Source organism: Toxotes jaculatrix, chromosome 5 (genome assembly GCF_017976425.1).
Source record: "Toxotes jaculatrix isolate fToxJac2 chromosome 5, fToxJac2.pri, whole genome shotgun sequence".
Lineage (NCBI taxonomy): Eukaryota > Metazoa > Chordata > Actinopteri > Toxotidae > Toxotes > Toxotes jaculatrix.
In genome coordinates, this window is record NC_054398.1 from 19,473,180 (window position 1) to 19,490,511 (window position 17,332).

Consider the following 17,332-nt stretch of genomic DNA (forward strand, 5'->3'; position numbering starts at 1 on the left):
GGGATCAGATGCAATGCTTAGATCACTCTTTTAGCCTTGTTTAAATTTGCCTTGTCAAATTCCTCTGAAATTGGTCTTGCATCACAACTAAACTCTAACAAAACAAAACATGAATTACAAAACAAATATTCATCCAGTCAGCAGTTTCTTATTATTAAAAAAAAAAAAAAAAGTATGTGTACTGTAGTCAAATATAAACATGTAGCAGCAGTGCAATCAGTTTCACCACTTTCTTTCACTGCTTGGCACAGGTCCGTATGTCCTAAAACACATTTTATGTTATATTACATATGATCCCTAGTGAGGTTATTCTTTTATTTAATGAAGAGACAGACTGAGGAAAAGAGTTCGTAATCTGTGCTGTACAAATTGTAGGACCATAAGTCTTTGTTTAACAAAGCTGTAAATTCAAATAGTTTATGTAAAAGTGTCGCATTATGCCGTTTAGTCTAATTCACAGCGGCGAATAGCTCAGCAGTGAAAGTAGATCGGAGTGAGACCTGAAACCACATGACTTTGGGCCTGTGACTGGAGGTGTTTGAAGTAACGAGGCGTACCCGAAAGCACCACGCTTGTCTGCGGACTGATGATGTCAGTTTATGGGCTGTAGGAGTTTCTGTATCACCATGTGTGCCGTTCAGTGAGCAGGCCTACTGCTGGCAGTCAGCGGGCAAGCAAAGGAGAAGAGGAGGGGAGGAAAAGTGTGTTTACACAGACGGCAAACTGCCTGGGGAATCGTAGGGGAGAGGAAGTCAGCCGGCTCTGTGTCTGCCTGCTCCAACTTCCTGCTCAGAAAAAGAAAAAGCCCAGGATCCTATTTCAGTCCAGCACAACTGTGTAGACCAGAAGTAAGCATGGAAAAACAAGGAATCACACAAGCTTCACCGTAAAGTTTCGCGGAGGGAAAAGACAAAGTCAGAGATCGCAGGTAACGTGAAATAAACTGACTCTTTCTATGAACAGCGCTTTGTTGGCTAATTGGTGGCTTGTGGACAGTGAAATAATGCATGATAAGTTGTATCAGCGACCATATTCGCTCTTCATACTAAGTGTCTTGGCTGTAAAGTGTTTGCCTTGTGTTAAACTCTTCGGATCGAGGGTGTTTTAAAGTTTTAAGCAAGAATACCACAGATTTAGATTTGGACACAATTGTGCCGTCTTCCGGTCCGAGCAACATCTTGAAAATGAGTCAGTGGGGCAGAAGAGTGATCCAGACCTGTGTGCGCAACAGTTACTGCAACTTTCAAGTCCCGGATACAAGTGTAGCCTCCCCAAAAACGGAGGCAAACAAAAGGCGAGCGATGCAAAAACAGGCTCGGAGTGCATCACCGCTGTTTAGAGATGCTTTTTTATGGGCCCCTGTTGAATTTTCCACCGTCTGCGAACAGGAAGAGAGCAGATTTAGTCATGGCTAAGTAATGTCTGCACACACCATCTAATCTCATTAGGAGTTTCCGTTCAGCCAACACACTGGATGGCTTTGTGCGCGCAGCGAGACTTCTCAGTCTGAGCATCCGCAGCAGGGCTCCTCATCCCCGACCAAAACCACCACAACGTTCGTGCGATATTCCTAGAAAGAGTTGTGCCATCTCTGTTGTTCTCAGAGTGACTGTAGTCATCCCATTGTGAGACTGTGATATGGGGGTTTTATGGGTATGTTGTTGGCCTATCACTCTAATATTCATACAGTGTGTCAGTTGTGTTTTTATTACCTATTTGTTGTACTTGAGATTTTTCATCTCCCATTGGTGGCTGTCTGGGGAATTTCTGACAGTAGCAGCAGGATACTTGAAAGTTCCACTGTGCTATTTGCGGCATCTCGCAAAGGTGAATGTTTATAAGTCACACTGGCCTAATTGTAGACCTGTCAGCTCAGTGGCAGTGTATTGGCAAGCTTTACTTTTACTTTAATATTTAAAAAAAAAAAAAAAAAAAAAAAAACCAAAGTCTGGGTTCAGAGTGGGTGAAAGGGTGGAGCTGTGAAAAGGGGACAATGATTTGATCTTTTGACCCTCTCCCACTGGGATTTTGTGGGAAGTGTGGCAGGACTGGGGAAATGCTCCCCTGCTGTGGGATCCCCTCTCCTCACCATTTGTCCTTGGAAGTAGAATAGGAGGAAGTCCTGGCTTTGACAGGTTTGTAGTTCCGCATGGCAGATGAAAAACTCATGGGATAGCTTGTGTCGGAAGTGAGTTCAACCCTCCCTCCCTCTCTCTCCTGCCTGGACAGAGATACTGTATGTAGTAGGTTGAAAGGCCAGTTTATTATCATTGTTTTTGTGAGCATTAGTCACTAATCATTCCTCACATCCACAGATAAGACCCGCAAAGAATACGAGATGACAATACAGCCAGGTCCATCAATGTGTAGGACTGTGTGGAGTGTGAAAATTTTCAGCACTGTTTCCGAAACCAAACCTGAGCTATAACAAGACAATTCCTTTTTTCCACATTCCGCATTTTAATACCTTACTTTGAAGAATATAAACATGTTATTATGATACCCTTTTTCATTTAACAGAAGAAGCCAGACCTCTCACACAACCTCAAAATAAGAACTTTGGATACATAAAATTTTGTCTAAAATTAGAAAAACTATAACTTAAAACACTAAATATAGGATTAAAGAATTAAGTAAAGTCTACAAATCAGCTGTGAACCTCAACATCAACAATGTTTGCTACAGGGTGTTACAGAATCATTACAGACTATGACAATAAAGTTTTGAAGTTTGAGCCCTATCAATAACTGGTGTAGGCCTGAAGCTAATGATTGTTTTCATCACCAGTTAATCTGTTAAAAACATCCGTCTCTCCATCACAGTTCCTCAGAGCCCGAGGTTTTCTTCAGATTGCTTGTTTTGTCTGATCAAAAGTCCAAAACTCCAACATGTTCAATTTACAGTAATACAAAACTGAGAAAGGCACCAAATCATCAGATTTTGGCACTTTAGTTTAATCATTAACCAGCTGTCAAAGGTTTTGCCAATTTATTACCTGTCATTGGACTAATTGATTAATCGACTAACTGTTTCAGCACTTTGTGGTGCTACAGTCTATGGTGACGGAAACACCCCCCTCCCATTATTAATATGTGAGCTCCTAGCAGGCAGACAGGAGCTTCGAGGCTGCACATTCCTCTATTAAAGGAATAACCCACCCTGGGCCCGTCATACTTCCTGTGGAGAGAGGGCCAGGTTGAACCGCAGCATATTTCTGGCTTGAGCTGTTGTTCCTCCTTGTAGTTTTTTTTTCTCTTCTGCTGCTGCTGCTACATTACACTACACTCTTTAACACACACTGTTCTATTCATTACCAGTCGACTCTTTCTTAGACCACGTGTTAAAGCTCAAACAGGCTCGTCCCTCTTCAGCCAGTAACCTAATTTAGTCTCTATGGAGAATCAGGTAAAAATACATTTTATTAAGATGAAACATCAGCACTTCTTGTTCTAACCAGTCTCCTCAAATACACAGTCTGTGTTTTATCAACAGTTAGACAGGTATAGAACATAGATAGCAGTGAGCACAGGAGAGTGCAAAGAGCTACCTTGCTTGTTTCCCTTGGAGGTTTGAGTTTTGTGCTTATTCTGTCTCAGTAGCATCTGGTAGGTAGTATATATGCATGTAGTTTTGGGGGGTCTTCTGTCTGCTGACACCTCTGAGTGGTTAAGTTTCACTTTTGTCTCCGCAGGCCATCGAGTCCAATCCTTTCACAATTCTCACACTGACCATGTCGTCTGTATGTTTTATTGTAGGTATGGACAGTGCCATCACCCTGTGGCAGTTCCTGCTGCAGCTGCTGCTTGACCAGAGTCACAAGCATCTGATATGCTGGACGTCCACAGATGGCGAGTTCAAGCTCCTGAAGTCAGAGGAAGTGGCCAAGCTCTGGGGGCTACGCAAGAACAAGACCAACATGAATTACGACAAGCTGAGCCGAGCCCTGCGCTACTACTACGACAAGGTGAAATGAACTGAATCCTGATCAAGTGTAGGAGATAATTCTGTGTGGTAGTACGACTAATTATGTCACGGCAGCTGTTATAACTGATACGGCCGAAAGGAATGTGAAAAGAGTGTAGTACCGCGACAAATTGTTTGCTGTGCTTCTCTTTAAACCCACAGCCTCCCCTGATAGACACTTCCACTTCCTCTTTCTCATCAAACCCACAATAGACCTCTGGTTATGATGTAGTGGCCTAACACAAAACTGTTTCAGTGTAGCACTTCGTCTTCACAAGACTGAAATGTTGTCCACCGTCCCTGTGATTAACAATATATACTGTGTTATTTTCTTGATCAATATCAGTTTGTTTTACATAAGGGTAAATGGTGTGGAGAGATCCCCTCATCATTAATGGTGTTTGTCTGTTTCACAGAACATCATCAAGAAGGTGATTGGCCAGAAGTTTGTGTATAAGTTTGTGTCCTTTCCTGAGATCCTGAAGATGGACCCGCAGGCGGTAGAAATGGGCCTGGCTTCTGGACGGTTTCCCCTCCAGGAAGGAGAGGCCCCTGAGCTAGAGGTAGAAGAGGAGGAGGAAGAGGAAGGGGAGGAGGAGGCACAGAGGAGGACCCTGGCAGCCCTGGCGGCGCAGCAGTGTCGTAACGACTACCTCCGCTCAGGTCTCTACTCCTCCTTCAGCATCAGCTCCCTGCAGAACCAGCCCGAGCTGCTCCGTGCCCTGCGGGAGCGCCAGGAGGAGCCACGCTCTGTCATCCGCTTTGGCACCAACACCAATGAGAGGAGCTCCCCTCCCTCTGCCAAGCCCGAGTCCTATGTCTCCCCCAGGCCATCTAGACTCCCTTCTCATTCCCACTCCCCGCCCTCGCCCAACACACTGCCCGGCCGAAGCTGGAGTCCCGCTGCCAAAGAGGAGGAGGAGGACTCTGACCAGAGCGCTCAGCCCCTCAACCTCTCCTCTGGGCACAGGGAGCGAGCCCTGCAGCCTCCTGAGAAGAGAAGCAGTAGCAGTGGTAGAACTAGTTCTGTAAGTAGTAGTAGTAACCAAGGAGATGGACTCCCACCAAAAAGCAAAAAGCCCAAAGCTCTGGAGATCTCTGCCCCATCCCTGCTGCTGGCAGGGAGTGACATCGGCTCCATCGCCCTTAACAGTCCAGCCCTCCCATCTGGCTCCCTCACTCCTGCCTTCTTCACTGCACAGGTGAGATGATTTAACTGATTAGTACTCAACTGTAATTCCCTCTGGGCATCATGTTGGATACTCTGTTATGTGTCAAGTATGACACTGTTTCCTCCCTCTTTTGTAGACACATGAGTCAGATGGTTTAGCGACTCTAAATTGTGTCTTTTTAGGTGTTTCCCAGCCTTTGGCATGTGCTGGGATCAAATCAATACTGTTACGGATGGCATGGTATGCCCTGCACACATCTGAGGTTGCTCTAAAACTTGCCTCACTTCTGTCTAGTCCAGACATGTTTACACACCCCATTGCTACCCCATGACACATTTTTACAAGTTCTCTTATTTCTGCTCTCCATAATTTAAAACAAACTCGACATCATGTCTGTCTGCCAGCCACAGCTGAAGTATAGTTAGACAAGTAATAATCAAATCTCAGAAAGAAAAAGAGTAACTCTATGATGCTATCTGTTTCCGTCCCCTCTGTGCGGTGGCCTGGCTGGCGATGGGGAGATGATGGGATCTATTCAGAGTATGATGTCAGTGTCCCTGAAGTAGTCAGAGAGCAGCAACAGACATCCGACACAGCCTGGCATGTGTTGGTGGAAACACTACCGCTATATTTAAGTAGAAACTTGAGCCAAAATGTCTTGGAGGAACAGAGAGAGGGAAAGGTATGAAGAAGGTAAAGTGGAATATTATTTGGGTAAAATGTGCACAGGCACTTTAATGTCATAAAGGAATTTTGCATAGTTCGGAACAAATGCAAATGCAGACTAATTTAATGAGTCATTGTGTTTGGTTTGGGAAATTACTGCCAGAATGTTTATGTGCTGCAAATAACAGGCCTTGTAGAAATATGTCTACTTTCCACAAAGTAAAGTGAGACATAAAAGTGCTTGTAAAATGTAAATTTGCTCAGTAAAGTGCAGTAAAATCATTAGTTCTCACCTCTTGTGGTTGTCCAGTCTTAAAAAAACATCTCTGCTATAGCTGGATTCAGATTAACAGTCCAAATTTTCTGCCACAAATTTAGAGCCAAATTCAGCCCAATTCAGCCGTGACATTTTGTTTGTTTTGATCTTTGCTGTAACCCCAACGGGCTGTGCCACAAGCATCAACGGGTATTTAATAATCTCTTTCAGTCAATAATATGTTTACACTGGAGTTGCTACAGAGGAAAAAAAAATACTCTGCCACATCAGAGGTTTGTCCACACGTTGAGAAAGACATTAATACCGCACTCATACTGTCTGTTTATCGGGGAACAAAAAGTGGTATCTGAGAAAAACAAACGATTTACAGAAATCTTCTCCACGTCGAACCTATGAGAGCAGGGAAGAGGGCCTAAGTGATGCCATATGCTCCAATAATTCCATTAATAATGGGAGCAGGGCTGGTCCCTCTACAACACTGGCTCACTTCTCCGAGGTGACACAGGGGAAAGTAGGGGGGGAGGGGGAGAGAAGACCAGGGGAGAGAGGGAGAAATTGATTTCATATGTTTTCTCTCTAGTTGGCGTTCCAACTGCTTGAGGACCCCTCTACCCTACTACCCCCCCCCCCCCCCCCAATCAACAACAACCCCCACCATCCACCTCCTCTCCTCCCCACGTCACCCCTGTATTCTGGGGGAGAAACCACAGACTTCCTTCCTGCTCCGTCAGTTTGTTTTTCCAAACGCCAATACACGTCCATTTACCATTTCAGCATGTTTCGCATTACCAAAGCCCTCAGAGAAATATTCTCCAACCAGTGGGTCTCTGTTTGTCTTTAAAGAGAAAAAAAAATGTTGTCTTCACTGGTTTCTCTTATTTACACGAAGCCTCCCTCACTCTCTCCCTCACAGACTCCCTCTGCTTTGTTGCTGGCTCACAGTCCACTGTTGTCAGGCATCCACTTCTGGAGCAGCCTGAGCCCCGTCGCCCCACTCAGCCCCGCCCGGCTGCAGGGCCACAGCTCCCTCTTCCAGGTAAGACAGACGCACGCACACACACACACACGGGTGTGGACATGGAGAGAAAGAGAGAGGGATAAAAATAGCAGGAGATGAGAGCAGAAGGTGTACAGAAAAGATGATTGTTTACTGGTAGTAAACCCGAGGAGGAAGTTGTGAGGCTGTGCAGGTGAAATTAGTACTCTGGCAAAATCCCCAGTCTTCCTAGCAATTGTTAAATCAGGTGAGTAAAGACTATGAAGAAGATTGTGGAAAAGATTTAGATGTACCAGTGTCCAACACACAAAATTCATTACAAGTAATAAAATGATTGGCTCCATTTTCACTAGCTGAACTCATATAGAATCATTTTTCTTATATCCTAAATGAAATAATCATTAACATTGCCCCTCTATAGAATGGGCCTTGATCTTCTAGATTTAGCATTTTTCAAGTAGGTATTTACTTGACAGAAAGCATGTATAAAACATAAAAACAAGATGTTTAGGAGATCTGCAAAATACACAGACACCAGCGGTGGTGAAACTAGTTGAGACTTAGTGAGCCGGTCCAGCAGAGGTGTCCTGTTTCAGCGCTTGTGAGAGGGAGAGGAAATCCTGTGAATACTTCCTGTTTGAGCCCAGGGGAGCCAGTTTGAACAGGGTGGACTGGTTTGAGAGCTGCTCCTCATTTGTGAAACACACATACACACACCACACCCCCTCTGCAAGAGCACACACACACACATACACACACGCACGCGCGCACACACACACACACACACACACACACACACACACACACACCATACCGGATTCTTTGTGTGCAAATAATCTTGACTTCTCCTTCTGTTGTGGAGGTGCAGGGGACAGAGACGAAAAGGAAGAGGCACAATGAATTAAAAAAAAAAGAAAAAAAAACAGGAAACCAGAGCAGTGACAATGCTGCAGTTCCTCACCGGAAAGCAGCTTTCATAGAGCCTCCGTCCCCTCCTCACTAACTCTCGGCCCCTTTCTCTTCCTCCACAGTTCCCCAGCCTAATCAACGGACACATGCCTGTCCCTCTGCCAAACCTGGAAGGAACACCCTCCTCCTCCCTGCTCCTGTCCCCCACCACCCACAAATCCTGATCCAGGGTCTGTGAAAAACCTCCCATCCTTCATCCACCTCGTGCTGAAAGTTTCTCAAAATCGTTAGCAGCAGCAGCAATCTCTTGTCCATCTTCTCAAAATTTGCTTCAGAAAAGTCCTACGAGACAATATGTGACCTCACCTCACTTTTTTTTTTTTTTTGCACTTGAGTTGCTTCAGATTCCAGTGGTTGAAAGCACTTGGTAAAAGCCATATGCCACGATGTCTGTGAGGCATCTGACTCTTTGTGATAGAATACAGCACATTTCCACATGACCCTGTCCATGATGGACAGTAGTGATGCATAGCTAGCTGCAGAGGGCTAGCCAGCCACTCATTCTGCGCAGAGAGCTTGGTTGTTTTAAGATTGTAAAAAAAAAACAAAAAAAAACAAAACATAAAAATCTTTTTTTCTCTTAAACATTCATCACAATGTGAAACTGGTCGTTTCACTTGCGTGGTATTGTATGTAATGTATGCACTATGCTTCTCAGATAGTACCGGCTGTGCCTTGTTGTCCTGTTTTCCTCTTTATTTCAAAATCTTTTAATGAAGACGAGATTTCAAATCAATTGTAACGCTTGTAATGTTTTTTTTTATACTGGACTTGGTATACAGTATGTATTCTGTATATTTTTTTGTATCGTGAAGAATGTCGTGTCATTTTCAATAAAAAAAAAAGCATTGAATGCTTGAACACAGGGGCCTTCACGTTTTACAGTAGCTATAAAACAAAAGTGTCTGTACATCAAGAAAAAAAAAAACAAACCAGTTCATGTGAATTCTGTTTAAACTTTAGATTTAATTTTCATAACTCTGGAAAAAAAAAAGCTCAAATATGGGAGGGCATCTGCAACGAAATCCCACACCAATAACAATTATCCACAAATAAAGTTAAAGAATGTCATACAAAACATCTCTTGTAACACTGTTAAATAGACTGTGACTCAGTATCTTATTCACTAGGGGCAGGACTATAGCTAGTGCTCCCTGAATTAGGAGTTCAGTGGCTGTGTGCTTCCTCAAACAACAGAGCAGGCATGCAACACAATGATGGAGGCATTCCAGAAAAAAAGGACCCATTTTTACAGTTGATGACAATGGGAATGGCAGAAAGGTGAACACAACTGTAAAGGCAGCATCGCAGATTCCAACACTGAGAATTCACTCTGCACCTCCTCTTTGTAACAGACTGAGGGAGAAAACATGTCAGATTGAGGCAGGAAAGAACAAGGACGAGGAGGCTGTTCACCACATAAATATTAAGGATTTCTGTAGAATTTCGGAGGTGTATCTAATCCTGTAATGCCCTTGTTAATAATTCTATGTTGCCTTTTTCCTCCTGCATTTATTTATTGGTCACGACAGAGACCACAGCATCCTGGAATGATACGCCAGCATCTGACAAAAATGAACCTTTTTTTTGCACAGACCTTGGCAGCACTGCTCTCGTATTAGCCTCCAGTTAAGGTAAAATGATCAGTTATTATATCAAAGCTGGCCTCCAAAACCCTCAGAGGAAATGGTCACAAATGATTTGTGCAGCTGAGAACAGCACCGTGGCAACAGAGACAAAAATCAAACCCTTTTAAGCTGCTACAGAAATGCCCCCCCCTCCTTGTTTGTCTGCTGGTGTGCCTGACACACCCACTCACACTGAGGAGCTTTGAGGTGCAGTTTTTATGTATGAAAATGGAAATGACAAAAAAAATCACTAAAAATATCACCACTTCAAAAAAAAAAAAAAAAAAAATTAAAAATCTATATACATTGCATGTACTCATTAAAGTGACTGAGCCAGTTAGAATTCTAGACAGTAGTTGGATTTAGCAGCAAATTCTCTTCTCAATAAATATAGATGTACAGTATATAAATGTCTCTTTTGGGGCAGGTTCAGGTCAAACCTGGGGGTGGGGGTAGGGTCGCACTGTGGACGAGTTTCCCAAGTAGTTTGAGGGGAGTGATGATGCTGACAACGATGATGAGGCTCCACGCCAACATTCATCTCAAGTTACTGATCCATCGGCGAGACTACAGCTAGGAGATCCTTCCCAAATAAAAAAAAAAATACAGTCCAGAGAGTCTAAAACAGCATGCTTTGTCTTCTGCTCTTTCCGTTGCCTGAAGGGGGGAAACAGACAGAGCATAAATTACACTGTTTTTATATATGGGGCAGCCGCAGCAAGTTAAGAGTGCGGCTCTGGACTTTGGACCGGCCTGAGATCGGAGGGTCGTGGGCTCAATCCCTCGGCCAAGCGCAAAAAATGGATACGGTGGTGGTGAAGGAGACGCGCCTCCCCTGCCTCTGCGACCATGGCTGTGGTGCCCCTGAGCAAGGCACCGATCCACCCCAGCTCCCCGGTCGCCTCACTAGGCAGCCCCCTGCCTCAGCGTCTCTAGTGCATGTGCATGCTTATGTGTGTGTTTCGTTCACTTGGTGTGGGTAAAAGGCAGAGAGTAATTTCCCCAGAAGGGATCAATAAAGTCATTAAAATTAAATTAATATAGTTTACAGAGAAGCTTTTCATAGTCACACTATTGCACAAATGCCTCCATGAGCAGTGCGTCCCAGCAACTGCTGACCGTGTTGGTGCGTAGGCCAAACAGCAAAGACTAACTGAAAAACCAACCTACAGTTGTTTTTAGAATTTAGCATTCACCTGTCCTTTTCACCCCACACCCGCCTTCAACTTTTATTTTTTTTACCTCACAGTTTTAACACGTACGGTTTATACTCAAAACAAGCAATCATAGTACTGATTCTTGCTCTACTCCTCACCTGACTCTGGGTACGATGAGTTCCGGTAGCCGGGATCTCTCTGCAGCTGCACCTCCTTCAGTGTGAATATGGATATGTCTGCCAAACACAAAGAGTCAGTTAGTGTAACAGAAATCACATCTTGCCAGGACAATAGTGTCTTTCTTACGAGGCTGTAACTGATCCTCACTGTACACTGCAATATCCTTCAAGTTGTACCTAACGCAGCGTGCCAAGTCTAGATTTCTGTGTTGCCATTTCATTACTCACTCTCTGGCAGTGTGTGCACACGTGGCCCCAGGCTTCTGAAGTACGGCTGTCTCATTGCTTCATCAGCAGAGATCCTCTTTTTTGACTCGTACTGAAATTAAGGGCAGTAAAAGAAACACACAGTCATTAAAGATCAAAAAAAAAAAAAAGAAAAGAAAAAAGAAAAAAAATGGGTAAGCAATGTGTGACTGCATGTGAATGAGTTGGCATGCCTTGATGCACTTCCTTCCAAAAATACAGTCCTAGCATAGCTGCAAAATGTGTCACACTGCTTTTAACATCTCGCATTAATGCCTGACTGATACTGAGAGACTCACTTTTAGGAATGACATCAGCAGGTCAATGCCATCAGTGTCCAACCTGCAGGGAGGGAGGGGGGAGAGAGAGCAGGAGAGGGGAGGTCAGTAAAGGTGGGGTGACTCACAGATGGTGGCGAGTGTGAGGAAGGAAACAGTCAACTATTCCACAGGATTTCCTTACAGGAAGCGACAAAGAGCTCACACTGCTAACTAAACAAACCAATAATACTAATGTCTAATTCACTAAAAAACTAAAAAGCTCTACAGTAGCAGCTCTTCTCTAATACCTCGGCCTGATCAGAAACATTTGCTCATTTCCATCTCCAATGATAAGAGGGCTAACAAGAGAAGTGAGGGGGAGTGTTACAGTCAGTATAAATATATTAATTTGATATAACCAGATGCAACATGGTATAAGCTGTAATACCCTATATCTGGTGTAAAAAAGACAATCCATATACGGAAGATATGATGCCAAGAGAGAATATCCCAGTCTTACCTGGGTGCGTGGTTAATGAGGGGCTGAGCCTTGTATTTGGGGAACTTGTAGGACTTGAACTCATCAATAGAAGAAATTCCAGGCCAGCTGTCTTCTGTCGGAGTGCCTATGGGGGGATATTCAATTGACCCTGTTAGAGTCTTGCTTTACCGCGGCAGCTGGAGGGGCTTTTCACGCTGCCACAGGGGCTACATGCCAGGGTTAATGCGATTAAAGGCTCATATTTAAAGTCTGACCACTTCCCTGTCAGCAGGGGGCAGCACTGACCTAGCAGCCTGAAGATGAGGTGCAGCTCGTCCTCCACCGTGGAACCTGGGAACAGGGGCCTGCCGGCAGCCATCTCATAGAATATACAGCCCACACCCCTGGGAGGAAGCAAGACAGACAGCAGGATTAGGTCATAAAGAGAGTGAAGCTTTACTACAGTCTAACTCAACAGGTCTTCTGCAGTTACACTACCACTAACTTTCAGGATCAAACTCCCTGACTCACTGAATCGAGCATTAACTGGCCGGTTTCGACCTGTCTGATGAATGAAAGTATCAAAGGAAGAGGCAGGACTTGATGTGAGAAAGCAGCAGGGCACTTTGAAGTTTGGGGAAACCATTTATAGTCAAATTCCTTAACAGCTTGGGTGTGTTCATCAGCAGCATGTGCCACATCAAAGTCTCCTTGCCATAGATTAGGACACCTGTCTGCTCGGAAAAGAATCAACTAAATGAGAGAAGGTCCAAGCATCTGTGCTCATTTCACAGATCACTGGAGCAGAGAGAGGCTTAAAATAATTTAATAAAATTAGAAATTCACGATAGGAATTCTTTATACTTGAGGATTTGCCACTGCATCTTTGGTGTGTGTAGTAATATGGGCGTAAAGAAAGAGAGAGTAGCCAGGAGTCTGATCAGTGTTTTCTAACAGTTGTAATCACCCCTGTTGAGTGAGGCCCACTCACCACATGTCTATCTGCGTGGAGTACTCAGAGGAGCCGAGCAGCACGTCAGGAGGCCGATACCAAAGTGTTACCACCTCATTAGAGTATGTTTTAGTGGGCACAGACTTGGCCCTTGCCAGGCCTGTGGACCAGAAATATGAGAAATACAAACAGATCCAATGGACACATTTAGTGGAAATTCACATGAAGGGTTTCTTCACAAAATACTACGTATTCATCTATTTAAAATGTGTTACGCAGGATTAGTAAAACATAGATGAATGCAGCTTCAGAAATGTAACGCAGTTGTCACTCTTTTGTAAACAGAAGATAATTAATTTGAGGAAAAATCTCTTATTAATGTCAGTGCTGTTTTTGTTTTTACCAAAATCAGCCAGTTTGAGTTCTCCTCTGTCGTTGATGAGCAGATTTTGGGGCTTCAGGTCTCTGTGAAGAACCTTCCGTCTGTGACAGTACGCCAAGCCTCGCAGGATCTGGAACAGGAAGATCTGGGGAAAGGGATGTTTTTGATGGGTAACTGTGGTCTCTTTGGTGAATTAATTTTCAAACTGTGGTGGTAAATAAAAAAAACATACATTATGAATGATGTTTCTGGATTATTTAAGATTGGAATTTATCAAATCTCCTCTGGAATATTAGACTTTTCAGGAAAATGCCAAATTTAAATGAAATGCTTCTGGTAACACAAAACCTTTTTATGGTCCTTCAAAACAACCGAAGCCTTAGTAATACTAATATGCAAGTATTTACTGGGATTGATGCTATATGGTTTCAACAGAATTTACTTGTATGCTTGTGTTCTTTACTATTAGTGTGTGGCCACAATAACAGAAACACCTTGCTGAAACCGTGTACCCTGACTTTTTTGGGGACTTCATTCATCTTGTTCATGGGCACCTCTTGTGTATCAGGAGCAAAAGTGTTGTGCCACACAGCTGTCAGATCCAAGACAGCTTTCCTCATTTCTTTTTTATATAATAATATAATTAATAATAAATAATAAATAATAATAATATAATTATTTCAGTCTTGTCCAAAAAGGAAATATGACGACATTTCAACACATGCCCAAAACAGACTTCTGTGGAAAAGGTTAAGCAAACAAATGTCACTTTCCCCTCACTGTGTACATTCCACCAGCAGGGGGCACACTAACAGTGCTTCTTGTATTGACACCAGCAACCACAAACTCTTGGAAGCTGATGAAGTTGGCCGGGCCAGCGGGCCGCCTGCGGAGGCTCACCTTGACATTCTGCATGCTCAGGATGTTCCCACAGTCGTCCATGTACTGCTTCAGGTCTTTGTCCTAGAAATGAGAGAGAGAGTGAGAGAGAGAGAGAGAGAGAGAGAGAGGACGTGTGTTAGAGACGTAGACAGGCTACAGGCACAGAAACCTCATCAGCTGGTAAGCAAACTAATCTGCAGAGGGTCATGAATAATAATGATGTAAAAGCCAAATAACATGTGAGTCATGCAGGAAGTGAGGGCAACGGGTTTTGTTGGTCTTACCAGGTACTCGAAGACCAGCGTGAGAGACTTGTCCGTGTGGACGATATCATGCAGCGTCACGATGTTGGCGTGTTTCAGGTCCTTCAGTAACGACACTGGAGGAAAAGAAAAGGGTTGTAACAGTTGTAACAGTGAGGATGTGATCACAACTGTAAGCAGTAAAGTTTCTAAATCTGAATCTAGAGCCCTTTAATGTGGACTCTCATTTCTTCTGCTCTCTCTGGTTGGAGTCACTGTCTTGTTACAGTTTGACCGTAAATAAATTCAGTATTGTGCTTTGTAATATCTTTGAGCGCCACAGGGTTTTTTTTTCTACACTGCATTTACTGTTTGAACTGTGTATCTAGTGGCGTCATTTATCCTGAGTATGCTTATTATTAGCATTTGACCTTTGTAACCTATGACATGACACATTTAACATTCCTGTTTTTCTGTTTTCCTTTGTATGTTGTGTCAATGTGTTTGTTTTTCTGAACTGAGAAACTGTGATTTTAGATGTTATTGATTTTATTGTCATTTCTCTTTTTGGGTGAGATCTCCTTACAGGGCCTGCACAATCCTTTTTTATTGTTTTAAGTATTATGTCTCTGTTGTCACTTAATAATAATAAAACAAAAACAAAACTCTTAATGTCACGTACACCTTGCTTCAACGCAACTGCCCCCATTTCCAGAGAAAACGGATGTGATGTCACAGTGTCTCATAAAGAAATAAATGTATAAATATTGAGCAGAGCGATTACTGGCTGTAACATTTTTAGACTGGTAGTGACTGGCATATGACATATTGCCTCTAAACATAGCGCATCAGTGTTTCTGTTGGATGATGATGCATGCCCACACTGTCAAAGGTGTACAAAGATGAAAACTAAACTGTGAATGCACCTGAGCAGGATACAGATCACATCGAAATTGAAAATGCATGTTTGCATTTGTCTGACGTGCGAGACATGACAGAAGAGAGTGGACGTGAACAGAAGCTTCACAGTTTGCATGTGAGGGGGTTGTTTCCTGTAGTTGGTGAACCACATTTCTCTTGGAGGGTGGAGGGAAAATAACTATTATTTTTTTATATGTGCACCTGAGTTCAAATGTCATTGTTCTCAAACGCTTACAACACATCAGCTTACAGCAGTAAATGTGCCAGAATTTTATTTACTTCCCCCAATCTCGTCCTGTGGTGGATGGGACAAAACAGCTGCTTCTCATAAAAAGTTATAACCCCCTAGCATCAAATTTAAACGGTGGTCAGCCTTCATACCTTCTCGGATCGCTGTACATGGTGCCCCCTCCTCGTGCTCCAGTCTGATTTCCTTCAGCGCCACGAGGTTGTCTGTCAGCTTACTCCTCCCCTTGAAGACTGTAGCATACGTGCCCTGAAGGTTGGGAAGAGAAAGAAAGAGGTGAGGACAGGTTTAAGAACCTGGACTGATGCAGCACAGTCTGGCCGTCAGGGGTCAAAAGTAAACTTTATAATGTTATAAAGTTATGTCACTGAGTATGAGAACATTAACACCTGGTAGAAAACTGCAAAGACATTAAGGCTGACAGTGAACACACACGCACACACACGCACACACACGCACACACACAGACACAGACACACACACACATACACACTCTCTCACGTACCTCCCCCAGTTTGTCCAGTTTGATGTAGGTCTCCAGCTTCCCAAATCCAATTTCTGACTAGAGGAGAGAAAAGGACAAACAACATTAATGAAGGTAGCGTCTTTATTAGCACTGACAAGCTTACAGACACCACGACAAATCCTTATGATGGCCTCGCAGCAACAGAGGGGGGATGTAAGGAGGTCACACACCCCCAACCACCATCATAGCTAATCTCTTGTGACATAGGGCCGTTGGCTTTTGGCTTTTACAAAGTGTTTGTCTACGGGCAAGAAAAGCAATGGCAAACTTTATTTATAAAGCACGTTTAATGCACAACTGAAAACTCACTGTGCTAGTTTGACATTCATTTTAGTCATTTTTACAGCAAAAACTCTGGGACTTAACTGTTAATTGAATAAAACAAGCTATCTAAATACATCATCTTGGGCTGTGGGAAAAACATAACAGGTATTTTTTTTACTATTTTCTTTCACTTAATGGATGAAACGATTACTCAGTAAATCAAGAAAATAATCAACATTAGTTGATGATGAAAATAACCATTAGCTGAAGCCGTGATATGCTTTGGAAATCAAAAATGAAAAAACTAAATGCAAAAACACTTCACAGCCACTCAATTACAACAAGCACAAATATGAACTCTTTAATAACTAAGACAGAATGCTCATTACTGTTTGATAGAGTCTGAGGTCATCTTGAGTCCTGAGGAAAACTTTTCTCTAAACTAGAAGCATTAAAACACTAAAGGCAGTGTCACCAAACTTAAAACTGACCCTCGGTCCTCAGTACAGAATGAAGACCAGCGCCAGATGAGCTGACAGGTGTCTCAAACACATATTGTGGAGCATGGGCATTCATTGCTTTATAAACAACTCTGCAGGGCAGCGTGTATGCAAATGATTTGGACTGGGTGCGGCTCATTGCTCATACTTCTCCTGTGTTTTGCCTTCGACAGATGTACGTTCAACGCAAAACCACAAGCTAATTATTGGGGCAGCTGACAAAGTGAGTGCTGAGGTGCAATGTAAACACATGATGAAGGGCTGAGGGGATAAGATTAGACAGTCTATGGGCATGGCGTGAGCTCTCCCCCTTTCTCTCTCTCTCACTTCTTGCTGCCTTTTAATAAAACATGAATATCACAGCTATCTTTATATTCTCCCTGATATCTGCCCCTCCCTGACAGGCCACTCTGTCTGCTTC

At 43.3% G+C, this 17,332-nt stretch overlaps 2 protein-coding genes across 2 annotated transcripts in view; one reads left to right on the forward strand and one right to left on the reverse strand.

Moving 5' to 3' along the window:
• The first annotated feature begins 614 nt into the window (after positions 1–614).
• Positions 615–8,905, forward strand: LOC121182280 (ETS domain-containing protein Elk-3-like). The gene is made up of 5 exons (XM_041038704.1): positions 615–928; positions 3,756–3,964; positions 4,380–5,165; positions 6,992–7,114; positions 8,107–8,905. The coding sequence occupies exons 2-5, from the start codon at positions 3,758–3,760 to the stop codon at positions 8,206–8,208; spliced, it is 1,218 nt and encodes a 405-aa protein (XP_040894638.1). The 5' UTR covers positions 615–928; positions 3,756–3,757; the 3' UTR covers positions 8,209–8,905.
• An 88-nt stretch (positions 8,906–8,993) lies between these two features.
• LOC121182278 (cyclin-dependent kinase 17-like) overlaps positions 8,994–17,332 on the reverse strand; it is a 31,042-nt gene continuing 22,703 nt past the window's right edge. Inside the window, exons 6-17 of the mRNA XM_041038702.1 lie at positions 16,127–16,183; positions 15,756–15,870; positions 14,496–14,590; positions 14,230–14,292; positions 13,351–13,474; positions 12,987–13,107; positions 12,302–12,399; positions 12,035–12,140; positions 11,554–11,596; positions 11,237–11,327; positions 10,988–11,065; positions 8,994–10,329 (exon numbers count right to left, since the gene is read on the reverse strand). Coding sequence (XP_040894636.1) covers positions 10,292–10,329; positions 10,988–11,065; positions 11,237–11,327; positions 11,554–11,596; positions 12,035–12,140; positions 12,302–12,399; positions 12,987–13,107; positions 13,351–13,474; positions 14,230–14,292; positions 14,496–14,590; positions 15,756–15,870; positions 16,127–16,183 — 1,029 coding nt within the window. The 3' untranslated portion in view covers positions 8,994–10,291. The remainder of the gene's footprint in view (positions 10,330–10,987; positions 11,066–11,236; positions 11,328–11,553; positions 11,597–12,034; positions 12,141–12,301; positions 12,400–12,986; positions 13,108–13,350; positions 13,475–14,229; positions 14,293–14,495; positions 14,591–15,755; positions 15,871–16,126; positions 16,184–17,332) is intronic.